A 26,500-nucleotide genomic window follows, 5' to 3' on the forward strand; every position below is an offset into this window, starting at 1 on the left:
GGAGACATCTTCAAGGGAGACCTTTCTCCCTGAGAAGGGACAGTGTTGCTCCCCAGTGCTGTTGTTGGGATGAACGGTGGCAGCTGGACACCAGCAGGTGCCTTTCCTGGGGACCACCCTGTTATAAGGGCAGGAATTCACTGCAGGAAAGAAGTCTTTTAATGGACAGAGGACAGCAACTCAAGCAACTGAAAGTCTATTCATGCACACAGGCAGGAGTCCTAGGCCACCTGGGCATCTGTGGCTGCCCACAGCAGCGAAGGGCAAGCTTCCTGGAGATGACTAGGGGTTAAAGCCAAGATACAAGAGCAACTGTCAGCTCAGAACAGGGACCACCCCTCTGAGCTTTCCACAAGCAAGACAGCAGGAACGCATGACCTTCTGTGGGTGACAAGGACAAGGGGCACTAGGCAGAGTCAGGGAGCATTTAGGGAGGGATAGGAGCCAGCTGAAGGCTCTTCTTTCCCAAGGAAATGAGCTCATCCAAAGGAATGCACACTGGAGAGAGATCTGCCTAAATGTTAGAACAACATTAGCATCAAAATTAGAAAGGGGAGGGTTTGGTTTGGGTGCGGAGAGAGCTGCATGTGAAATTCTACAAAATTGCCAGACTACTTTAGAAACTATTTTTTGCCATGGAAACAAACCCCATCTGTACAGGGTCTGTGCATGGATATAGCTCTCTTTAAATACCATGAACCTGGCTCTGATCTCTTTTATATAAGGAGGGGAGCGAGGAGGAGGGGAGTCCAGCATTTTATTTTTAGCGGCAGGAGTAAGTCACATCTTAACAGGGCCACATGCTCCCTCCACACAGTGACGTGAGGCTTGCTACGACGACAACGCAGGGACAGGTGCCCAGGAGACACGGTGTCTGCAGGAAAGCGTGCTGTGACATTCTGATGAGCATCCCTGCTGAGGAGGAGGATAAACGAAGGCACTGATTTTCTCTGACTAGCTGCACAGCCCTAGAGTCAGCAGGTGTCAGCTGGAATTACCCTGGTGGGGTGGGGGGGGGATGTCCCCCACCCCCACACACTATGGGTTCCCTCCCTGCACTCAGACTTCAGGGGCAGCACTGAGGCCTGGCGGCTGCTTTTCCACACACAGATGCTGCCCTATCAGCAAGAAAGCTCTGGGGGTAGGACCTTGTGTGACCTTTGTACCCAGACTGGCTCCCTAGCCTTAGGCCTTCTCCTAAGGCATCCACCGCCCCCAAGGAGGCCCACAGACACACACACACAAACACACACAGATGCTGCTCACCCGCAAGCCCTATAGAGGGCAGACTCTGCCCCCAAATGACCCTGAATCCTTGTATCCCACACCTGTGCTCCTTGCCCCCTCCATTCCCCAAGTCTGAGCTTACATAAGCAAGCCCTGGGGCTTCCTTAAGCATAAGCCTGCTGCTCTGAGCAGTGGGAGGCTGGCTGGCGTGAGGCAAGCATGCAGGGTAATAGATATGACAGGCCTCCTATGAACTCCAGCCATTTGCAGCAACATGGACGGACCTAGAGGGTGTTTTGCTGGGTGAGATGAGTCAGACACAGGAAGGCAAACACCATACAATTTCACACATACGTGGTACACAGAAAAACCAGCCAAACAAATGAACTAGATAAAACAAAAACAGGGCCTCCCTGGTGGTGCAAGAGGTTAAGCACCGCACTATGAAGCTATCCGCAGCCTCTGCAGCGTGAGTTCGATCCCCGGCCAGCCAGGGAGCAACCCACATGGTGCGGCAGATCTCTCCTGACGCACCCGCTGCTCCCCTCAGCAGTGTATTTCAGTAGATCTGCCTGTTCTGCTCCCCACTCTGTCTCTGGTGGATCCTCTCATGCCCCACATCTCTGACCTGTACCCCAGCTCTTGTATGCATAAATAAATAAATCTTTAAAAATAAATAAATAAATAAATAAAACACCCCTCTGTGGTACCAGAGGGGAAGAGGGAGGCAGTGGGCAAGTTAGGTAGAAGGAGACAACTGGTAAAAAATAGAATTGGACTATAGTGCTGAACTTAAAGCCATATACACACATGTTGATTTTCAGTGATGCACGCCACAAACTTATATAATGTTATAAACCAATGTAATTTCCATTAAAAAATATAAATTAAAAAAAAACTCTACCATCATCTAAAAGTCTGCACTCATCAGAGAAATAAATTTGGGGAATGACTATTCACTTTTGAAACAGATCTCTTGCTTCAAGGTTCCAGCAAGTTCATTTACCTGCAGCCTGAAATATTCCTCTAAGTGTGGCCACTGAGCCACCAGCACCAGAAGTGAGTGGGAATCCAAGAACAGGTCTCCCCACCATGGAGATTCCCGCCCATGCTGACCTTTGACAGCAGTTTACATGCAGCACTTTGGGGGACACATTTGCTGTGTAAAACCTCTCTGTGTGACGTAACCTGTTGCTAAGAAGTATTACCCACTTCCCACCCTCTCCTGGTCCCCAAATAGCAGCAATTAAATGGCAGGTAACATTTGTGAAAGTGAAGTGAGATTGCTGAGATAAAAATAAAAACAAAACACAAACACCTTGGGCTGCTTTAGAAACATCCCTCCCTGAAGGCGTGGCCTGCGGCCTGCTCCCCAGGGCCTGTGAGCCAGTCTCAGTTGAGAGCTTCTGGCAGGTAGACGGAGGGCGGGGTGGGGGTGGGGGGCTTACCCAAGCAGGGCTGTGTGGGGAGCCACCCCGGGGCAGCAGCAGCTTGACGATGTCCAGGTGGTTGTGATGGACGGCCACGTGCAGGGGAGTCAAGCCATTCTGCAGGGGTGAGATGGACCGGCCACCCCATCAGTTATAGGCAGCACTGTTTAGGATCCATGTTCCCTCTTTTACACAGGTAAAGTCTGGTTTAAAAGCATTCCCAAGCTGGTCTCGATTTCAAGCCACTAAAGAGCATGACCAGCTAGAGCCAGGGACCCTCCACAGTCTGTCTCCTGATAGGGGCTTGGGCAGTGCAACCAGCCCGCACTCAGAGCAGGCCACGGGGCTTTCCTGAAGGCAAGGGCTTTGTCAGAAAGCCCAGTCCTCCCAAGGGCCATTATGCCTAGACAGCTGTCCAGTCAAAGGATGGACGAAGAAGGCTTAGGCAAGAGATGGCACTCCCAGGCCGCAGGTCCAGCCCTGGGGTTGTAGTGTATAGGGAGCGAGGAGGGAGAGACAAGCACACTCACTTTGCCAGCAGCATTTGGATGTGCGTCGCGTTCCAGCAGCAGCTCTGCCATCCTCACCTTCCCATACTTGGCTGCCACATGGAGAGGGGTAAATCCTTTCTGAGGAGAAACACAGGCTGTTAGAAACAGGAGCCAGAGCTGTCCTCTTCAGGGAAAGGGCACACAGTAAAGGAGGCTTCCACCTTAACTGGCATGGACACACCAGTGGAGCAAAGAGACCTCTAAGAAGAGATCACAGACCTCAGGGCTCAGCAAGCTTTCCCTGCAGCTCACCAGCTGACCTCTCTCGTGACAGTGTATACAACCAGCTTGTGCTGTTATTTGACTGCTAACTAGTGGAGAGCAGGGGGCTTGAACCATTATTCTGCCCCAGAACCTGTCTGATTTGTCTAGAGCAGGCAATGAGCAGATTGCTGGATGAAGGCTGGGTGGTCGATGAGAAACTGCAGCTCCCCGCCTTTCTGAAAGGACCGTGACACAGCAGGCTCACAGACAGCTACCAGCCCTAAGGGTGCTGGTCCTCCCAGATGCTTTCAGCATTAGCAAGGCACCAGGCGGGGGTCCTCCAGTGCTCCTGCCCCAGCAGTGACAAGCATGTTCTTCCCAGAGAACACGAGTGGGCAGGCTGTACCTTGGTCATGCACGCCTGGGAGGCTTCCTTTTCCAGAAGGGCCACTGCTGTTTCCACATGTCCCTCTCGGGCTGTTATATGTAGGGGGGTGTGCCCGGCCGTCGTGGCCAGGTTGGGGTTGGCATTATTTTCCAGCAGGAGCTTCACCATGTTTGTATGGCCAATGCGAGCTGCACAGTGAAGCGGGGTCTGGTCATCCTGGAATGTGAAGTTACAAAGAAGGAAGGTGAGCCCAGAGAGGCAAGTGACTTTCTCAAGGTTACACAGCAAATCAAATGAGGAACTAGGATTGAAATTAAGTCTTTGAGTGGCAGGAACTAATATATTCTCTTATTTACAGCAACCCTTCAAGTTAGTTGTTATTTCTACCTAATTACCCAATGGCTCATCCTTCCCATCTGTAAATGAAAATATATACCAACTTTATAAGGCAACAGTTATTATGAGATCATGGATACAAAATTTTCACTTTGTGGACCTCCCCGGTGGCGCAGTGGTTGAGTGCTGGGTTGCAAAGCTGCCTGCAGCCTCTGCAGCCCCGGTTCGATCCCCGGGCCCGAGGTGAGGGTCCCACATGGCGCACAGACCTCTCCTGCCACCCGCTGCTTCCCTCAGCAGTGTACTTCATCGGTCTGCCTGTTCTGTTCCCCTCTCTGGCTTTGGTGAATTCTCTCACCCTCCCGCACTTCTGACTATACCCAGTGCTTGTATAAATAAATAAATAAATAAATCTTTAAAAAAAAAAAAAAAAAAGTCGTTTAAAAAAATTTTTTTTTTCACTTTGTGTTTGGTCCTCAATAAGTTGTGGTTGCTCCTAGTATCTCCCAAGTCCTGTCTGAGTGGAAGCTCATCTTCCTGACTGGAAGCTACTCTGGTTTTCTCCATGGCTAGGATCATGGGAGAGTCCAAACTGCTGAAGGGGAAGATGACTTTTCGTGCCTCCTGCCCCTCACCCATCCCTGTTTATCCCATTACTGAAGAGGTTCAACGGGTGGGGTCTCTGTGTTGTGGGCCTAGCTGGGGGCTTCCCTCCCATGATCCAAACATAAACCACAGTCAAAACTCATAAGGGAGACTTCCATGGCCTGTGGGGTGGGAAAGTCTGGTCTTGGCCAAGCCCATCCATTGACCTTGCCAACTGGACAGCTCTTCCTACTCTTCACTCACCCAGCCCCTTGAAAATGCCTTTTACGATAGGGGGGGATTTTCCATTTTTGGATCAAGTAATTCCTGATTGATTTTCACTGGCAACACTGTCCTTAAAAACTAGCTTTTTGAAGGGAAGGGCGTCGGGTGGTGGGAATTCAGGTGAAAGGGGTCGCCTGGTAGATAGAATTGGACTTTTAGTGGTGAACTACTATAGTACATACAAATGTTGATTTCTAATGAACTTATATAATGTTTTAATGCAATGTTACTCAACGAAACAGCAACTACAAAACTTTTCTTCTTATATCATCACTGTAACTACTGTGCACCTTTCAAGCCAAAAAACCCGGCGACCAGCCATGCTCCCTGGGCTTTCATTATGTAAAGACACAGAATGCTGATGCAAACACATCTCTGGCTTCCTCAGAATCCCTGCAAACCGGTCTAAGCCTTCACTGCAGCCACATGGGAATGACAAGGAATCTTTGTGCCACAAGCACAGCAGCCAGGCTTCTGAATTAGGAAGGATTTTTTCTGATTGCACTGGAATTTAATGCATCTTCCATCAGAGTGTCCTTCCCTTCCCACCCCCAGAACTCACCTTGGCCTTGGCATTTACTTTGGCTTTGTTCTGGAACAAATATTTGGCCACTTCCATGTGCCCTGCTCTGGCTGCCATGTGTAACGGGGTCTCCACTTTCTGTCAAATAACAAAATTATAGAAGTGTTTATACATGCTGGGATTCCAAAAGGACACACGCAGAGCTCAAAGTGCCAGCCCAGAGTGGTTTGGCGGGTTTTTGTCCAAATGGTGGAGTTGCCTCAGCAAGCAGTTCCTTTAGCCTCTCGCCTGCAGATGCCTGGTGTGCATTCTAGGTATACTTAAAAGTAAACCCCAAAGCTAATGTTTAAAAATGTAAATGTATTCCCAGATAACACCTACAGAACTTCCCAAATTATAGTCCAAAATAAAACCACCAAGACTTAGAGATGTGTGACCAGTTTAATTGGGAAGTGTCACCATATACGGATGCTATCCTGCAACTAAAGCCTCTCCTGTTCTGGGGTTCTGCCTTGGGCTCTCCAGCTCAGCTGGGCTCCCAGGCCCTAGTGCAGAGGAACAGCGCCCCGGCTTACCACGTTGGACACATTGGGTGATGCCCCTCGCTGCAGCAGGTTTTTCACGATGGGAAGATGGCCCATGAAGGCGGCCACATGGAGCGGGGTCAGGCCGGACTAGAACAGACAAGCGAGGAATGAGAAGAGAGGAGCTTTCCTGATCCTCCTAAGAAGACTGTCAGATGGATCTAATGCTTTCTTGCTTCTAGGAGCTCCAGCACGATTTTATAAGAAAGAGGAGTTAAGTAAGATAGGTTTGCTGCCAGGAAAATGGTTGAAGGGCCAAAAAAATCATCGCAGGGTGAGTCTGTCTACTTTTACAGGTCAATAAATGGCATTTGAACTTGACCAGCTCCCTGAGACCTGACACATGTTCCCTTGCCTTGGTGACCACTGATTTGTTCCCTTGAGCTGTCTAGACTTGCACCCACATGTGCACCCTACAGCCACCTGCAGCTACAAAGAACAACTCTCTAGAGGACAACTGGAGGAAGAAAGGAGGGAAGACCATGGTGAGGCCAACCCTTATGTGCCGGTTCCGTTACCTCCGTGACAGCGTCGATGGAGGCTCCGGTCTTCAGCAGCAGCTCCATGACACGAATGTGGTTCTTCTTACAGGCGATGTGCAAAGGGGTGAAGCCATTCTGCAGCCCCGCACCAAGGGAGACAGACAAGCAGGAGCTTACACACTGGCCCAGGATCACCCCCTTGCTGATTAAGAGGCAGCCTCTGCCCCAGTCTATCAGCAATACCCACAGAGCAGAATGTCAATTCCTACAAATCCTGTAAGAGGCAGGTGGCTCTCTATGCCAGGCATGTTCCTGAACAGGTTTATAAACCTTAAAAAAAAATTAGTCATATTTTTGGATGCCCTAAAAGAGCCTGCTGTTTAAAGTTTCCTTACGGTGAAATTTACAATAAAGAGTATGTCTGTAAAGCAAATCGTATTCCCTGAAATGCTGATCATTTTTAGTAAAATGGGTCTCTGTATATCAGCTCTACTCTAACATGATATTCTAGAATGTATATGCCTCCAAGACAAGACTTTTGTTTGTTCAGGTTTTTATCCCCCTGGAGAACTGGTTCTCAAGTAGGAGAGGGGATTTTGTGCTACCACTGACCCCGAGGACACTGGCCCCTGTCTAGAGATGATTTTGATTGTCACAAACAGAAGTAGAGCCCAGCGGTGCTGCTAAACATCCTGCAGTGCACAGGCCAGCACCTCACAAGGAATATCAGCCCCCAAATTCAACAGTGCTGAGACTGAGAAACTCCAGCTACCCTAGAACAGGGCCTGGCATGTGGGTCGTGCTCAGGGAAAGCCTTCAGAAGGAAGGAAGGAAGGAGGGAGGGAAGGAAGAAGGGATGCTAGCTGTCCCTGAAGGCCATTCTGCCTCTATTCTCCTCCTCTGGAAGAGACAGAGAGGAGATGGTGGCTGCAAGATCCTCTGTGCAGAGTCCCAGTCTCACCAGATCCCTGACCTGCCCTGGAAGCCCTTGGCCTGGGGGAAGAAGAATCATGATTCCAGGAGGGAATTTGCTTTGATTCTGAACTCATCTCTACACAAACTCTAAGTCTCTCTGTAGATGAAGACTGCCAAGTCCAGGCTGTTTTACTCGCTCCCAAAGCAGATAAAAGACAGACAGTGTTAGAAATCATTGTCCAGTGCTCTGCGCTGGGCCTGGCTCAGGTGGAGTGGCACCCCTTCCCCACGGACATAGCACCAACACTGGGTCAGGTCTCTTGGACCAAATCATCCCCCAGCCTCAGCCTGTTACTTGGGCCATGGTCATCGGTGCCGGAGGCCACACCAGTGGCCACAGTGGGAAATGTGGAGGTTGCCCTCCTGCCTGCATGCTGTTGTGCCCCCTGGGCCTTAGCAGGCACTGCCACTCTCTGGCACTGAATCTGGGAGCCGGTCCAGGAACCAGTGGTGCATGTCCCACAGGCTCAGCCATGCAGCCATGGCCTGCCTCCCTCAGCCTCTCCACCTCTCCAGTAGCTCCCACTCACCAAGGCCCTGGAGTTCGGTTTGGCCCCTTTATCTAAAAGAACCTTGGCCACTCTGTGATGGCCGCAGTGGGCTGCCACGTGGAGTGGAGTCAGGTGGTCCAGGGTAATGTCATCGATCTCTGCATTGTATTGCAACAGAAGTCGGACACAGTCAAGGTGATCTCCCTGAGCCGCCATGTGGATTGGGGACAAGCCGTTCTAGGTGAAGAGGAACAAACAAGGAATCAAAAAGGAAATGAACTTGGAAATGAGGACAAAGATTCCAACCTCACTCCTAACTCATTCCCTTCACAATGCTTCTGCACAGTTCCTAAGCGAGCGGCCTCTTATTCTAAACATTCTGCTTTCTACCTTGCCAAATCTTCCAAGCCAGCACCAGTCGGCCACCTACTCCATGGAGCCTTCCAGGGTCACCCCAGAGGTCTACTGGCTTTTCTTATCTGTACCACTCATTCAGACCTTATGTGTGTATTTGATGAATTGTATTTGTAATTAACTCCTCAGGGGTGTGCATCTTTTTATAAGCCTTATAAGCCCAAGATCAGTGGCCAAGCCTAATATCTATTCTAAATCCCACAGTGCCTTGTATATTTATGTACACACATAGTGTGCCTTATGTATGCATTCACTCATTCATTCAGACATTAATTCGACAAGTATTATTAAGTGATTAATGTGCATCCAGTGTGGATTACCTCTGGGGAAACGAAGGGACACACACAACTCCTGGCCTAAGAAAGCTTGCAGACTCATCAGCAGATGTGGTAACAGCTATGTTGTCACTGCCATTCAGCATGGGTGACATAGGTCAGCACACCCAAAGCACAGAGGTACACAGGTGGAGCCACAAGGAGGTAGGGACATGGCGACAGAACACTGAAGGAGCTGACCTCTGAGCTAAGACTTCTTCGGGAAGATGAAAGTGGAAGAAGACCCCTCGAAGGAAATGGATGTGTAATGCCACAGAAGTGCCATCCTAGGGGAATTCGGGGACTCACATGCAGTAAAATGTGGGAGCACAGAGTGTGCTGGGATGTGGGGTGGGTTGGAGTATCGCCTGGACCTCAGAAGTCTGCAAACCAGGAGCTTGAACTTCAGATTTTAAAATGTAAAGACTTTTAAAAAGTAAAGTGAGGGAGAAACACAAACAGGCTGCATGACAGCTAATGTCTGTGTTCTGGTTGAATTGTGGCCGCTGAAAATGTACCTGTTGGATTCCCATCGCCCAGGACCTTGGGATGTTACCTTATTTGAAAATAAGGTCATGCAGATGTACTTAGTTAAGATGAGGTCATTAGTGTGAACCCCAACCCAGTATGATTGCTGTCAGAATAAAAGGGGGAAATCTGGACCCAGACACATGCACAGGGAGAACACCATGTGAAGATGAGAGAAGAAACTGGAGCATCCACAAGCCAGGAAATGCCAAGAAAAAAAAATGCTAAAAAAAAAGTGCCAGCAAACCACTAGCAGCCAGGAGAGAGGCCTGCACAGATTGTCCCTCACAGCCTCAGAAAGAACCAACCCAACCCCAGAAAGGAACAATACCTTTCTGCTTAGGCCACCCAGAGTGCCAAGCCCTAGCAAGCTGATATAGTTAGTCACCACTCACTGCATTTAGGAAGATCACTCCAAATTTTCCAACTGAAAAGTCTGAGTTCTCAGTAAAGAATTTTCATAACTATCCTTTTTAGCCCCATTTTAATCATCTGGATAACATATAATTTTTAATAACTTAGGAACATTATTGTAAGTGTAAATACGGGACCTCTGTGGGAAAATGTGAAGACTTTTCTGACCTAATAATGTAATTAGTAGTAGCAATTCTACCTTTGTTTATCCAAGGATTTTTACTTTTATATCTACTCTCAAAGATATTAGCTCATAGAATCACTCCAGCAACCCTAGGAGAAAAAAGCAGAGCAGAAGAGACTAAGACACAGAGAGACATGTTCAGAAGCACACGCAAATGACTTGTGGCTGGAAGATTAAATGAGAAATGAACTAGTTAAGTAGAGGATACCTCCACTCAAAACACACACACACACACACACCACAGGCTTGGTACTGTAAATCATGACCCGAGTCAGAGACAGCTCTGTAGAACACGCACATGATAATTCATCTGGAAATAAATTGGCTTTCACGGTTACGGACTGTGCTGCAATATTATGACAAAAGAACAGCTCACAGAAATCTCCTGAGTGGCTGTGAACAGGCCCAGTCCATGCTATGCTCTTCTAAATTCACAGCTTCCAAACGAACCCCAAAGAATGGACCCAAGAGTCTGGAACCCCGTGAGATCTGACAGCTTTGGCCCCGGAAGACCAAGACCTCATTTAGAACCGAAGGAGGGCCTCTGATTGGCCACTAATGGACTTTGAGGAGAACTGCTTAGGTTCCTTTATAATTCTAGTCTGGCCCAGACTCTGAACACTCCTTTGAGTGCTTAGTTTCTATCTTTTCTGGAGCCAGGAGGAAAGAGATAAGGGCTGTTCTAGGGTCCCAGTAGGCAACCACAGCCCACAGGACAAATATGGCCTGTGGCCTGTGAGTGTATACGAGGCCACCCATTTGCATATTATCTATGGAGGCTTGCCTACCAAGGCAGCATTGAATCATTTCAGCAGAAATCATGGCCTGCAAAGCCTAAAAATATTTAATATCTGACTCTTCAGAGAAAACGTTTGCCGACCCTGATCTAGATAATAATTAGAGCTACACCACGTCTCCTGTGTGACAGGCATTGGGGACGAACGTCCATGCACTAGCTCAGTTAGCAGTGTTAGGATCTGTTTCTGAGACATGGGAATTGATCCCAGGCCGCCTGACCTGCCCTGCCTAAAAGATGCTCCTCGCGGAAGGGAACATGCACCTTGGTTTTGGCTTGGATGGGTGCCCCGTGGTCCAGCAGGATCTCTGAGATTCGCACATGCCCATTCCGAGCTGCACAGTGGAGAGGTGTCAGTTCATCCTTTAAAAGACAGGCAAAAACAGAAAACCCCAAAAGCCCCTATGAGAAGTCTGTCCTCAGCATCACTCCAGCCGCAGAAGCATGGGTGTCTCCTTAGGGACCGGTCTGATAGCACCACTGTCCTGTCTTGTACCCTGCTTGCCGGGGCTGCTCTGGAAGGCCCATAGCTATCTGGTCAGTGAAAGCCCACCATACCCATGAGACTCTGGGAGGCAAAAGTCCCTCCCCCAGCCTTGCCACGGAGCTGGCTGGGACCCACCTTGGTCCTTGTTTCAATCTCGGCCCCACGGTCCAGCAGCAGCCGCACCATGATCACGTTCCCCCTGCGGGAGGCGATGTGCAGCGGCGTGATGCCATTCTGGGATGAGGAACAGGGAAGTCAGGGTGCCTCATTCTCCTCTGGAATGCAGCTATTCTGAACCCCACACCCTGTTCCCCCACCCTGGCCCCACAATGGCAGCCACTTCAAGCCTACTGTCAGCACATTTCTTGCCTAAGAAAGATGTCAAGGACATGATACCACTGTAGGGGTCATCACACCAAGCTGACCAGGCCCAGGTCTCCCAGAGTCAACGTAATGATCTGGAAGAGGGTTCCCTGGCCTCCAGGTGCCCTTCTCGAACGGGTTAATGAAAGTGAGGGGTGGTGGATGATTAGAAACCTACCAACTAGAAGGTTCCACAGACACCAGGGTTATTTCATCCACAACCACGTCTGCAGGAGGGAGAAAACCCATGGTGCCCCAGTATCTGGATTCTAGACGTCCCCGAGTTCCTGGTGTGACAAGGGCTGCCAGAGAGCCTCACCTGTGGTGTGAAGTTGACGCTGGCTCCCCTGTTGAGGAGTAACTGGGCCACGTTGAGGTTCTCATAGTGAGCAGCAATGTGGAGGGGGGTGAATCCCGTCTGGGGCACAACATAGAGAGAAATGCTTGTCACATGCCATATAATCAATTCCATCTCAGAGTCAGCCAGGGATTCTAGAAAAGCTAGCAAGGACAGATGACCCTATACATCAGCAGAGCTGGACTGATGAGCTCATCTGCTGAAGAAGTCAAGAAATGCTTGGGGCAAGTTATGTTCAAAACCACGGTGTGACCTTGGAGGGAATCACATTATTTTGTTAGTTGTTCATATGGACACACTGTAGGCCAGGATTACCTCAAACTCTGTAAGGCCCAGGCATCTGAATAGTTACTATGGAGAGATTTTTCAGTAGTGAATGGGAAGGGATACATGATCCATGATCCTAATTCCAGGGATCGTGTCAGCCTTTAATGCAGTGTGGTGACTCAGCTAGCTGGTCAATGCGACTTGAGACCCTCAGTGGTCCCTGTCATCATTCTGTTCAATAACCTCACAACATGCCGAACCCAGTCAGGAGTTTTCCAAACAAAACTCAGCAACCCCAGGGTGGGGAACTATGTGTACGACTCCATGACCATCCATTCCCACTGAAAGAGAAGTAATCAACAGCCCATGTTTACAGAAGGCGGATCAGAAGTGCCTCGTCTTGGACAAGTAGCTGTCCAGGACCACTGGGGAGCTCCTCCCGATGGTCATGTCCACAGGTGTGGACGACTGCCTCTCTCACTCAGGGCCATTGGGGAAGAGAGCAGGATAAAATTCTGAAACATCGCCTGTTCGCTTCCAAAGTTTTGTCTTGGCAGACGCTCGTGCTGTCCTGCCCAGACACTTTTCTGAATGACCTGCAGCAACCGGGCAGCTTCTGCTCCACACCCAGCACATTTTTCTCAACATTCACCAGGGATTTAAAGTGGAGCTGGCCATTTTCAAGTGGCTCTTATGCGCCGTAGTGGGAGTCCCAAGGCACCAGGGAACTGTGCTTGGTGCGCACTGCAGGCACAGGCCTGGTCTGCAGAACTGCTGGGAGTTCCCCGTGTCCCGGTGACCCCCAGTTCCCTGTAGGCCCGAGCGCTCTCTGGGCCTCACATGGTGCCCTACCTTGGAAAGCACGTCTGGGTTGGGGTCGTTCTGCAGAAGCACGGCGGCCGTCCGGGTGTCGTCGTTGCGGGCGGCGATGTGCAGGGCGGGCAGGCGCACCTTGCCTTTCGTCCCATAGTTGATGAGGTGGGCCACCACGTTCTCATGGCCCTGCTGCAGGGCCACGGCCAGGGGAGTGAAGCCGTCCTGGCCAGAGAAGAGAAGGAAAGCAGGACTTGTGACCGCAGCCAACCACTCCTGGCCCTCAAGGTGGGACACATGCTCACACCTTGGCTCTTGCCAGGACAGGCCCTCAGCCCAACGTCATCTCCCTCCAACGCTCTGCTTTTCAAAGCCTGCCTCATCCTTCATGGGCTCGAATGCTACCTCCTCCCTGAAGCTTTTCTCAGGCCTTCTTTCTGTCTCTGCCATCTCACAGCCTACACAATTTTCTCAACGCACTTACTTAATGTTCCTCTATAATTTGGAAGTTGTAGCACCCAGCCTGTCTGAGTGTTGAGATTTTCCTACCATCCCTCTCATTCCATCTATTGGTGCCAGGCTGGTGCTAGCAATTGCCAGAAGATCTCTTACTTTATGAACATTACTGAACACCTACCAAGGGCTAGAAATCCTGCCAGGCACTGAGGATTCAGTCATGAGCTACCATTACTGATCCCTTCAGTCCCCTGTGTCTGAGGGGCGCAGGAACACATGAGTGAACTTGAATGATAACAAAGTCAGGTAATAGTGGAGTCTTTCGAGGTTAAGAGCTGCGGGAAGCCCTGTTCTATCTAGTTCAATTTCATTCTTTCACCAATAAGAAAAATCAGGATCAGGACTTTTCTGAAGAAATAGGTGGGGGCCTCCCTGGTGGCGCAGTGGTTGAGCGCTGGGTTGTGAAGCTGCCGGCAGCCTCTGCAGTGCAGGTTCAATCCCTGGCCACCAGCGAGGGTCCCACATGACGCGCAGACCTCTCCTGCTGCCCACTGCTCCCCGCAGCTGTGTATTTCGTTGGTCTGCCTGTTCTGCTCCCCGCTATGGCTCTGGTGAATCCTCTCACCCTCCTGCGCTTCTGACTGTACCCAGTGCTTGTATAAATAAATAAATAGATAAATCTTTAAAAAAAAAAAAAAGAAATAGGTGGGTTCATAGCAGGAGCCTTTCTCATTAGGCTCCACTGTAGACCTATCAACCTTCAGTGTGGGCTATCGTGGGAACAATGTGGTCTGAAGAATGTCATTTCTCTGCCTTGTATCTGGGCCTCAGGACACAGGACTTTGTCTCTTAAACCCTCACACCCAATGAAGAACGTCTAGAGCACTCCATGATCTAGACCATGATAGTGGATGTGGCTCAAGCAACAGCACAGGAAATCCACAACGGCCACAATGATAGGCAACCTCTACCCAGGAGGACATCTTTCTAAGGTACTTACTTCTGTGGCAACATTCTGATTAGCTCCATTTTCCAGTAAGAACTTAACCACTTCCAAGTGATTCTCTTGTGCCGCCATGTACAGGGGTGTAAAGCCTTTCTGTAAATGGAGAGAATAAGTCATTCAAATTCACCAGCAATAGTGAGATGTATTAAAGCCAGTGAAGAATCCTCTACACCTGAGGACAGCTGTCTCTCATCCTGTTTTCACCCAGCCACAGAACAATGTCCCCACCTCTACCTCCAGTTACAGAATCCCATTGCCACTTTGAGAAGGGATGATGGGACTATTACAAAAGGCCACAAGGTGGGAGTGACACTCCATGGAAGTCTGTGTCTGCCCCTTGCCAGCATCATCAGCCTCATTCACACACACTCTCACCCTCTATTTTTACTCCCTTATTCGTCAACCTCCCTTGCCCCACCCCCCATTACAGAAGATCTCTCCCCAAATGAGCCATACCTAAGTTTATTATCTGACTAGTTCAGTAAACAGGGAGGAGGTCCACACTGACCAACCCCAATGTCTTTAGAATGGTAATCAAAGTGTCAACAATAATAAATAATAAAGGATCATCACTTGGAGATGCATTGCTAGCATATCTACACTCAGCTACACGTGTGACAATGACTGCAGTTGCCAGGGTGTCATTACCTGGGACTGGGCGTTGACATTGGCGCCATAGTTGACCAGTTCCCGGACCACCTCATCCTGACCAGCGAGGGCAGCGATGTGCAGAGCTGTGTTCCCTTTCTGAAACATAGGAGACAAAAGAGGTTGCCTATCAATCTCGCTAAATGACTGTGACAGGCAGAGAACAAGAATGCTGGCTGGGGGTCTAGGGGGTGGGCTTTCTTAATGGTCCAAAGGAGTAGAAAATACACATGTGTGTGACCCATCATACATCTTGAATTAGTACTGAAAGTACAAGAGGGAAAATTCTTCCTGTTCCCCATGGAAACATAATGCTAAAGAATAAAACGAACAACTCCACACTGACATAGCCTCCTAGACCGACTGACATACAGTTAGTCTCCTCAGCACACACAGGACTCACACAAAAGGCTATCCAGGCACACAGCCTTTGTGGACTTCCAGCAAGTCCCAATCAGTAATTCTGTGGTATAGTGTAAACCCCACGAGGCCTGCAGCCCTAGGGAGGAGCTGGCAGTTTCCCCAGGCTCAGCAACCTGATGTTGTTCCTGCTGAGCAAAAGCTGGGCCAGAGGGGAGAAAGGGCACAGAAGGGAAGGGACTGAATAAAGTAGCAAATAGAAAAGAAAGGTTAGAAATAGTTGAAGATGTTGGGGAGTGTGGTGGTGAAATGAGCTATATAATGTATGTAGGGAAGAGAAGAAAACCATGAAAGTAGATGGAGGGACAGAAATGGAATAAAATCTGGCAAAGGAGAATATAGAAAGAATATTTGAAATATTAACAAGTAAAATAAAATCACCAAGGGCTCAGCAATTAAGAGAGGAGAGCATAAATTTTAGAGGAAAATGAGGACTTGTCTAGAGTAAACTTCTTAGAAGAGAAAAACCCATAACAGAGACATAGAGACCAGGCAGGTTCTAAGGTGAATGAAATGTTCAGGTTTTCTTATCTGGATTTGCCCTGGGTGTTTGACTGTAATTCATAGCCAATATCAGGTCTGTTGTAGGATGCTGGCCTCCCTAGGTAGATGGGGCTGGAAAGTTCAGGTGACTGGCCTTCCTGACCCCATGGCATCCTGCTCAGTGAAGGCCAGCAGGTTGGCCCCATCGATGACTTCTGTCAAAGGGGGCACAGGGATGGGGGAGCAAAACAGCAGCACCACTGGGACCATCTGTTCCCACTCAAGGACAGAAGCCATAGCAACCTTATTTTTCACTTCAGGCAGTGTAATTTTTTTTTTTTAAGATTTATTTATACAAGAACCGGGGTACAGGCCAGAGGTGTGGGAGGTGAGAGGACTCACCAGAGACAGAGCAGGGAACAGAACAGGTAGACTGACGAAATACACTGCTGAAGGGAGTAGCGGGCAAGACAGGAGAGGTCCGCTCGCCATGTGGGTTGCTCCGAGGCCCGCGGGGATCAAATAAGCATTGCAGAGGCTGTGGACAGCTCACAGCGCTGCGTTCAACCACCTGCGCCACCAGGGAGGCCAAAGCAGTGTATGTTTTTTAACTAAACTACATGAACACTTGCTAATCCATCTCAGGAAATTCAAACTCCACAAGCAGAGACTTCAAAGCCAGTTCACGTGCTGGGTTGTCTGTCACCTGGGAGAAAAACGACCTCACCCAAGCAGAGCTAGGCAGCTGGGGACCCAGCTCTGGGACCACACAGCCACCACTGCCCCAGGTACCCACAGGTGAGTGAGGTAGCCCCCATGAAAGTACCCTGGGGGTAAGAGGGTACTTGGGCCTTTGTTTCTTGGACTTTAGTAATTCAAGGCCCAAAGCGTGACCCAAATTACTTTAGTAATTCAAGGCCCAAAGCGTGGGCCTGACTTTTTGATTTCTCCTTAAGTCCCATTGGATAAACTAAAGGGTTCTTCCTCAAACATCCTTCAGAGGATAAATGCCAGAAATGAATGTATAGATGCTAATTAATCATTTTTCATAGAAGATCTTACATTTAGAGGCCTTGGCATCTGGGTTTGACTCGCTGTACCAAGCGGAATAGGGCTGTTGGCCCAGAACCTTCTCTAGAAAGCAGATCTCAGAACCCTGAATCTCCCCATTGAGAAGGAGGCAGGCTGTCGTCATCACACACTTACAGGGTATGCGTACCTGTGTTGGCACAGGCCGGATTGGGGGTGCACAGATGACTGAGGATCACTTCCTTGCTCTCAAGAGGCTCTGTCAAATGTTCCTTTTCATCGTCCCTTCCTGCCTGAAATCCTACTGTGGTAGAGCTTTCTCATGTAAACCCACATGGAGGGAAGTTGTAGAATCCTGCCTGTGGGCCGGGGCTCATGTAGCTTCAGAATCTGAGCTGAGGGCAGCATTGGTGAGGAACAGGAGCAACAGGAAGACCCTGAGTAATGGGCCCCCACCACCTCTACACACATGCCCACATTGCAAGGCCAAAGAAGAGGCCCCCTGGCCCTGGGTAGGAGACATGGAGGGGGCAGGGAGGGTCACAGAGAGAGGGTTGTGAGCCTGTGTTTTGTCATTCTCTCCCTCAGCACAAAGGATCATGGCCTCAAAGAAGCAGGGAAAATTACTTAGCTAAATTTGGATCCACAGAGACCCAATTTCTCCATTTCCAGGGAGTGATAGAGCTCATAGAAGGGAGGCTGGTTGAAGTAGGAGCTAAGCAAATGAAGAGGAGGGATTTCCCTTTCTTCACATTCACTAATAGCTTCCACGCTGAGCTCTGGCCACGAAGGGGTGGAGATGGGAGGATGGGAAAATGGGGAGAATGGAATGCTTCTGTTTTGTGCTTTTAAAATTTCTAAGCACAATTTAGGAAATTGTATTGACTTTGGCTTTTTCTTATTCTTCCTTTTTAAAAATCTTTCCTGCTGGGAAGACCCTTTACAATTCCCCAATCTGTTACAATGCTTTCATAGGCCTTGGTTTCTACTTTACCTTTTCCCTCCCTCTGCATGGCATTCAGAAGCCACGCTGGTTTATAAAATGTCTATAAATAACAAAGACCCGCCAAGTGTTTGCTTGCAAAATAACAATCAAAGGGAGGAAACTCAGAAAGCGCAGAAGTGCTGAAGCATAATGTTTTGGCAACCCTTGGGACAACTCCAGGGGAGGAAAAGCCGCTCTGGTGCACACAGGGCCCGTCAGATGGCACGCTGCTTGCAGCCAGGTACATGAGGACATCACAAGTAAAAAATAATTGCAACCCCTGCACCCACAGAAGGAGCATGGTGGAAACAATTGATATTTGCCATGGGTTTAGAACAAAATGCCTGTACACATTCAGCAAGAGCAACTCAGTCTATTTTACCAGTGAAATCTTTTTACCTTCATGAAATGACATGAAAATTACAGAACTTTACCTTAAGAGATGATTCTAACTTCATAATATTTTGGGAGTTCACTTCATAACCATAAATTATATCTGTTCTCCACAGACTGCTCTGGTTCTCTGCTGGTGAGCTGGCAAAGTGTTTGCTACGTGGAACTGACATTGAGCCTGCATGTGAGGCCATGTTTAATAAACAGCTAGTGGAAAATCAGAGGCAGGAGGGACAAGTCCCAGAGGAAAAATATGGGGGGGTTGTGGGGGGAGACAGAGGAAGGAAGAGAAGAGGAGAGAGCACTTTGTAAAGACAGGAGACTTCTGGTTTCATTGTTGTCTTATTTTAAAATGCTAGTTGCATCCCCACTGAACAGATAAGATGCAGGCATGTAAGAAACAAGAGTAATTTTGCCACTTGTAGTAGCATAAATTTCATGGTTACTGGAATTAAATCACTCGTTTATAATCTACCCCAATGAGAAGAAACATTGCTGAGAGGTCTAATGTTAGCCCACACCAAATGCCTCCAGTAAAGGAAGGGCTGTCCAGGGTAGTCACTAAGGAGAGGAAATACCTTTGGGGCTGAGCCAGGAAACCTTGCTGGAGAAGGGTGAATGCAAGAGATCTGGACTCCACTATAATCTCAATCACAACATAGTCATCAATATTTGTTGATTCCTTTCCGAATGCCAGGCATTTTATATACACAATCTCATTTAATTTTCATAGCAATCCCTCACCAAGTATTATTATCTTTATTTATAGATGGGGAATCTGCGGCATCTCACTGGCTGAGTGACCCACTTGAGGTCACAGAATTAAAATCATCTCAGCGAGGATCTGGACCTAGGAGCCTGGTTGCAGCTTGCAGGGCTCTTTGCCCCCGTGTTCAAGACAAGGGCCTGAGAAGACATAAAGCCTCCCCCACAAAGAGTTCTATTTTTAGATTTATATTCTAGTGATCACCATAAAGTAAAGGCTCACTGAGTCTTTGTGGAAACAACAGGGTCCTGTGTTTTCAGGTGACTTCAGGGACTCACAGAACTAGAAAGTGATGGGAGGGACAACAGACTTTCAGAAGCACGTGTGGGTTTCTCCCAGGAAGGGTTGATTTTTCTGTTAGGGTTTGAGACAATACAGGAGGGGCCCACCAATTTAAATTTTCCATGAAAACCTCCCCCACTTCCTAAGAGGCGTACCTTGGTTGTGGTTTCCAGAATGATTTCTTTGTGCAGTAGTTCAACCACCATCTTCACGTGGCCTTCTTTGGAGGCCAGGTGCAGGCCATTCAAGCCATTCTGTAAAGAGCAGAGAGGCCGCGTAAGTGTGGTTAGTGTCCAGATGACCGGCCTGACGCCCCTTCCCATGAAAAGCACACAGGGCCTGGCAGGAGGAACCGAGGGACCTGGGCGGCAGCAGCACAGGCACAGAGCAGTCAGCAGGCCTCTCCTTCACAGCAGCTCGTCTGCGTGAGCACCAGCTGACAGGAGAGCAGGGGAAGAAAGGACGGATGCCAGCAAGGCCACCGCTTTCCAGAACCAAGCATGGGATGCTCCCCCTAAACCAATGTGTGACCTTGAAATTCAGATCTTGTCCAGGCTTTAGGCCTCACTTAATTAAAATGGTATAGTTTCAATCCCCGCTCCACCCCACCCCCAGCCGCCCTGATTAATTTTCACAGCAGTAACCAGTGAAGAGGCAATATCAGTGCATCCTAAATACTTGAAGGAAAATGATAAATTTTTTTAAAAAACTATATGAGAAGTAAACACCACCAGTCACCCAGATTATAAGCTTTCCTCAAATGAAGAATCAGTACTAAATAGCCACTGGGCTACCTTGTCATTTCAAATGTGACCAAAGGCTGGCTGACGGTTAAGTTCAAGGGGAAATAAAAAACAATCAACAAACATTTTTGCAGGCACACTCATCAGTTGGCAAAGGCAGAGCTCTCTTTAGCCAATTAAAATTTCAACTGTCCGGCAAACTTCTATGATGCTCTGTAGAAGCGGTGAGTTCAAGTTCTACGCATCACTCTCACATGTCCTGGTCTTCTGGTTCTGGTACTTAGAGGTCTTTGAACTTTCCAGCAAAATCTGACTTCCAAGAGTGTTACTGAGAGCCACAAATAATTCTGACACATGAGAGAATAAAATTTCAATTTCAGTGGATGAGACCATGGCTCCATGTAGAAAATTATTTTAATCAGTAAGCAGACTCCATCCCTTGCTTCTTTGCTTTGTTCCTCTCTTTCTCCTTCCCTACCCATAATTCTCCCCTCCTCCTTTTCTTTCTTCCTGCTCCTGCTGTGGTCAGCCAACATGCTCCTTTCCCTGGAGCCACGACAGCTCTGGCTAATAAAAAAGACCCTTGCCAGAAGACAGGAGGGTTTGGCTGCTAGTGTGTAAATTGAGGGGTCCCTGACTATCCCCAAACATCTCTGCAGCCCCAATATGGGTTTCTAAAATTCCCAGGGCACTGTTTTGGAGATAGTCCTCTTAAAATATAAATATTCTACTTTGGAGTGATAGTACATTAACCCATTAGCAGACTAGTCATATTGCTTTGCTAAAACCATCAGAAAAAAGTAACAAATACCTCCTAAAGTAATGAGACACAGCATAGGTACCTCATGATGGGAGAATGGAAAATGTATAAAACTCTCTTGATGATGGGGCCTTAGAGCCAATATAATGGGGGCCCTGTACATCAGAGAAAGCAGAGTGGGAACTTTACCTACTTTCTATTCAGATCAGGCCCCTCTGCACCCCCAAACATGCAAAGTCCAGGTGGCCAAGTCTTTGCCCTGTCGGGTTGTGTAAGAGGGTGGGGCCCCTTCACACAATATTTTCCCATGTAAATGCCTAAAAATCATCATTAAGTTTTTTCTCCTAAAGATTTTGAACACCATTAAATGTAGGGTCCAAAGCCATGTGGACTACTCACACCCCAGTGTGAATTTGTTTATCAGATAAAAGGGAAGTCAGAGTCAGTTTTGATAACAGAGAGCAAGAAAGTGATTGAAGGCAAGACAGCAGTCTGTTAGCAGAAATCTGGAGGGAAGGGAAGAGCAGTGAGTGGCAGTAAACCAGTTCCCCTCAAATCAATTTGCAAAAATGCAAATTCACTGAAAAGCAATTTGTCAGTTGACAAGTTCTGGAAGCCTGGGGTCATTCCCTCCAGCTTTGCCATCTCAACTCTACCCTGGGGCAGGTCTGCACAGAAGCCCCCTCTCCCTCCCAGGCACTGCCATCTGCAATCTTCTCTTCAAACCCAGCAGGTTTGTCTGGGAGGTTCCAGGGCTGGGCACAGGCATCCTGGGATGATGTAGGGACTCGGGATGTTGCAGTGACAGGCTCTGCAGCAGCTGCAGTCGGCTCACTGCAGGGACTGGCAGTGGCAGTGGCCAGTGTCCCTGGTGCTGACTGCTGGGGTTTAGTTCTTGCTTGGGCAGCTACCACTTTCCATGAGCATGTCTTGGTCATGAATGCCTCAAAACTGGAATGTTTTTAGAAAGATGACACCTAATGTTTACGGCTAAGGGTCCAGGGTAGCTGTCCCTGTTTCAGAGCAAGTGATAAGATTTCAACACGGAGAGATACTAGATAGACCGCCCAGGGAATGCCAGAGTGAAAGGGGTATTAGAAAGCCTTGGAGCCAAGCAAACCAAGGGTCAGAGCAGTCAAACTGGCTAAGGTCACACGGACTTCCTAGGGCATAGCCATACATGACAGACTTGCATTTGCCTGGGGAAAAAGGGTTTTGTTTCTAGTATATTTCTTTCTTTCTTTTTTTAATGAAAAAGCCCTATTATTTTATTTTTAGATGTACAACATAACGGTTCAACATTTGTCTACATAGTGAAATGACTATTACTATAAGGCTATTCTCCACTTTTCCTCAGCGGCTTTTAAAAGATACTGTAACATCACATTATTGACTATAGTCCCCATGCTGTACACCTCCTTGAAATATTCATTTTGTAATTTGAAGTTTGTGCATCTTAATCCCCTTCACCCATTTCCCCAGCCCCCAAACCTCTACTCCTCTGGTATACACCAGTCTGTTTTCTGTCCCTATGACTTCAGTTCAGTTAGTTAGCATTAATAGCATGATTCTTTTTTATCAGATGATGAAGGCACATTTTCCCTTTTTTGATTAACAGGAAGCTCTATAACAATAATCTGATCACCAGGCAATCTGATCACCATCATCATCATTGATCCTGGTGGATCAATGGATCTATTGATCCATTGCCTTGATCAATAGAACGTTCTTCATCTTCCCTACCTGCATCAATGCCTCCCTCCAAAGTTACACTCTTGGTAGAAGTTCATGCTCTTCGACATAATGAGACCATCAGAAGAGATCCTATGTCTAAAAGTTTTACTGTGCTTCCATCCCAGATCTGTTTCCATGATCCCTTCTTTTTTATTTTTTCACTTTATTTTAATTTGCTTGTTTCCAACATAGTCACCCTAAATTAGCTCCAAAGTCTTTTACTGTGGTGATCTGAATTCAATGCCCTCATCATAGCCACAGAACCAAGCCCCATTTGGCATGCTACTGACTGGTATTCAAAAAATCCCAGGAATTTAACACAGAACAAAATCACCCCTGGAACTTGGCTATGACAAACACTGGTCTCAACTAAAGTCACCTCTGCTGAGTGTTTACTTATCCAATTCAGCAAACATTTAATTGAGAACATATTCTCAATTAGCCTGGCACTGTGCTAGAGATGAAAAAACATAAGCCCCACCCCTGAAAATCTCAATTTAGTAGAGGAAGCAGATGCTTAAAAAATAAAGGCAAAGTCATGAAAAATGCCCCAAAAATGCATGTGTAAGACTAGAAGTAGCACAGAGAAGAAAGCAGTTGCCCCATCAAGGGAAAGCTCCACGGAAGTCTTTTCAAGACAGCCTGCACACATCAGAGCTACAAGTTCATTAATGAGAAGAAGATGAAAAGCTATGTCTGAGCTTAAATCCTAAACCCAGAAATTAACATTTTAGAAACCATGCTCCCAGCTGCTCGCATCAAGTGCTCTTCTCTTCCTTTCATGCAGCATCTGAATTCCAGGAATGCACAAAATCCAGACCCACAACAGCAAGTCTCCCCCAGCAACTGACCTGGGCAAGTGGTTGACTGGTCAACAGTTATAACTGGTCACTGCAGTGGTGGATGTTGCTGAGTGCCTGCAAACCAATTTACTGCAATACACACTATGGAACATGTACAATTGTTTTAGTCAATGCATAACTCGTCTATATAGGAAACCAGTTCCAATTTTCAAAAGAGTATTTCATGGATAAATACTATAAATACTTTCCCCCCCATAAACAGATGTTTTTATTGCTCAAATAAGAAGGGGAGAAGAGCACAAGCTTGTTCTTTGGTATAACAAAAGAGAGATGAACTAGAATCTACCACCCCTTCAAAGCTTGGAATCATGTGTTTTAGTTAAGTTTAAGTTGTTTGCTTAAAGTAGGTAGGCTGCTGAGTCTTGCCTTGTATCCTTTCATCTTCACAGCTGTTCCTCTTGACACTGAATAACACAAAGACTGGGGAGGGGATTTCAAACATTTCTTCCCCCCAAAAGTGGGCATAGAGGATAAGGAATAAGGAGGTGGAGGAATATGCAAACAAATGCCTCACTTAAATTCGAGGCCTGAGAGCAAACCAAGAAGCACTTGTGGCATTTTTTTTTTTTTTCAACCATACACCTTTCTCAGAGGAAAACACCAAATTGCTAGATTATTCTTTCTAGAGGCACCTCCTTTTGGGTCTCCAATTACATGTTAGACACGTTGATATTATCCCACCATTTTTGGTTGATCTATCCTGGTTTTTGTCCCCCTCTTTTGTTTCAATTCTGATCATTTCTATTGATTTAGCTTCAAGATCTTAATTCTTTCCTTAGCTGTATCCAGTCCACTGATGAGCCTATTGAAGAAGTTATTTATTGCCAAGAAGGTGGTTTTTATTCTAGCATTTCATTGGAATTCTTTTTATGATTTATGTCTCTCTGCTGACATTCCCTATCTGTTTCAAAATATTGTTCACTTTTCCTATTAGATCCCTTAATATATTAATCATAATTATTTTTAAATCCATCTGATAGTTTTAATACATAGGTGACCTCCGAGTCCAGTTTTATTGATTTCTTTGTCCCTTGACAAGGATTTGTATTTTCTTATTTGTGTATGTGTTGTATTTTTAATTGAATGCTAGATGTTATGTATACAAGAGCAGTAACAACTGAAGCAGCAATATTTATACCTGGAAATGCCCCTGTGAGTTGTTAACATGGGGCTTGGGAGGGCCAGGCTCTGAGTCACTCTTGTTAGAAGTTGACCTAGTTTGGATTTTATTGTTACCTTCAAATATCTGTAGGGATAGGCTGTTATTGTCTTAAGCTTAGAGTAGAAGTTGGGGTACCAGAGAGTTTTTCTGTGTTCCTGATCTCCACTGGGCTTTTAGCCAACCCTGCATGCCTAAGCGGCCTCCAATGGAGTCTCTTCCTCCGTGTTCTTGTCCTTCCCCAGTAGTATGCTCTTTCTTGCCACAAGATGCTGAGTGGGTTGGAGCACACAAATTCTCTTTTGTCCTCGCCCAGCTTCAGTCTTAGGTACCAGGACCTTAAAAATGGGTTTTTAATTGGGCCTCCCTGGTGGCTTGAAGAGTTGGGACGCAACCTATGAAGCTATCAGTAGCCCCTGCAGCACGAGTTTGATCCCCAGCTGGCCAGGGAGCAACCCACACGGCGCAGCAGACCTCTCTTGACTTGCCCGCTGCTTCCCTCAGCAGTGTATTTCAGTCAATTGGCCTGTTCTGCTCCCCACTCTGTCTCTGGTGAATCCTCTTACTCCACACCTCTGGCCTGTACCCCAGTGCTTGTATGCATAAATAAATCAATCTTTAAAAAAATGGGTTTTTATTAATTAATTAAAACATTCCTTCCCCTCTTCTCTCTGGCAACAAAGCCTGCATATCTCAATAGCTGGTCTTGGGTATTGAGTTTCTTGCTCCCCCTCCAATAATAGCAGAACTCTGCTTATTACTGGTGTAGGATCCTGGGCCAATATAGTGACCTGCCCTGCCCCAGAGTATGTGGTTTTTCCTTGTCTCCTGAAGCAGCTTTGAACCTTTGTATCCTGGAGCAGGAATATTTCCTCCACCTCCCCAGGGGTGGGAGTAGTTTTGTTTCTATTCCTACCCATGGAGAATGGATTGTTGCCTGTGGTCTAAAGGCAAGAGGGCTTGTCTTTGCTTCACATTCAGTAAGAGTCAGGAGAAGCAGTCAAAGCTTTATCCATTCCTCCCCTTTACCCCTGCCTTCACAGCCACCAAGCACCTCCTGCACTCCTCTGCCACTGAAGGAGCTCTCTCTGCTCTGGTTTGTCCCAGAATTTCTCATGACCATCTGTAGGAGGCCTGTGAGAAAAGCTCGTTTCAGACACATTGGCCCATGCTGACCTCCAAGACTTATGATTTTGGCTTTTATGGCAGCCCCCTCTGCCTCCTGTACTCTGCCAAATCTAAAACAATCACCCCTTGACAAGGCTTATTCCTCTTTGGAGTTCAGTTAACTTGGTTACCTTGCTACCTCAACCCTTTGATGGATTCAGGAAAAATTATGATTTTGCACATTATCCAGCCTTTTCTCATTGTTAGGGCCACTGTGAGGGTTGGGGGGAGGAGAGGTTCTTTGGAACTTTCTACACTTTACATACTCCCTATACTGGGCCTCTGAGACCACCTAGCCCCATTCTATCCCCTTCCACATAGTCCTATCAGGCTAGACAACCATTTTTAGGTTCATTTTTGCAAAAATATTCATGCCAAGCCCACACACCTGGAGTTTTTCAGTTGCCATTGCTCTTTTTCAGGTAAAATGTCAATTTAGAGGATTCTTCTGAGAAGCAATCTGTCCAATGGGAGGGAAAGGAGATCTCAGCCAGGCTGTTTCTTTTAACATTTTTAAGAAGAAGAAGGAAAAAAGTAACATTCAGCCTGAATGATTTAATTTGGAGTATTTTCTTGCACCAACTGTGAGAAATTCCATTGGCAAAAT

The 26,500-nt window shown here is 47.4% G+C and overlaps 1 protein-coding gene across 3 annotated transcripts in view; it reads right to left on the reverse strand.

Moving 5' to 3' along the window:
- ANK1 (ankyrin 1) overlaps nucleotides 1–26,500 on the reverse strand; it is a 213,238-nt gene that overhangs the window by 54,271 nt on the left and 132,467 nt on the right. For all 3 annotated transcript variants that reach the window (XM_054700916.1, XM_037526135.2, XM_037526134.2), the window contains exons 3-16: nucleotides 19,623–19,721; nucleotides 15,110–15,208; nucleotides 14,456–14,554; nucleotides 13,039–13,224; nucleotides 11,881–11,979; nucleotides 11,334–11,432; nucleotides 10,976–11,074; nucleotides 8,101–8,298; nucleotides 6,632–6,730; nucleotides 6,105–6,203; nucleotides 5,569–5,667; nucleotides 3,819–4,016; nucleotides 3,188–3,286; nucleotides 2,676–2,774 (exon numbers count right to left, since the gene is read on the reverse strand). In XM_054700916.1, the coding sequence (XP_054556891.1) occupies nucleotides 2,676–2,774; nucleotides 3,188–3,286; nucleotides 3,819–4,016; nucleotides 5,569–5,667; nucleotides 6,105–6,203; nucleotides 6,632–6,730; nucleotides 8,101–8,298; nucleotides 10,976–11,074; nucleotides 11,334–11,432; nucleotides 11,881–11,979; nucleotides 13,039–13,224; nucleotides 14,456–14,554; nucleotides 15,110–15,208; nucleotides 19,623–19,721 (1,671 nt within the window). The remainder of the gene's footprint in view (nucleotides 1–2,675; nucleotides 2,775–3,187; nucleotides 3,287–3,818; nucleotides 4,017–5,568; nucleotides 5,668–6,104; nucleotides 6,204–6,631; nucleotides 6,731–8,100; nucleotides 8,299–10,975; nucleotides 11,075–11,333; nucleotides 11,433–11,880; nucleotides 11,980–13,038; nucleotides 13,225–14,455; nucleotides 14,555–15,109; nucleotides 15,209–19,622; nucleotides 19,722–26,500) is intronic.

Source organism: Talpa occidentalis, unplaced genomic scaffold, assembly GCF_014898055.3.
Source record: "Talpa occidentalis isolate TD23 unplaced genomic scaffold, MPIMG_talOcc4v2.1 talOcc4.4, whole genome shotgun sequence".
Taxonomy (NCBI): domain Eukaryota; kingdom Metazoa; phylum Chordata; class Mammalia; order Eulipotyphla; family Talpidae; genus Talpa; species Talpa occidentalis.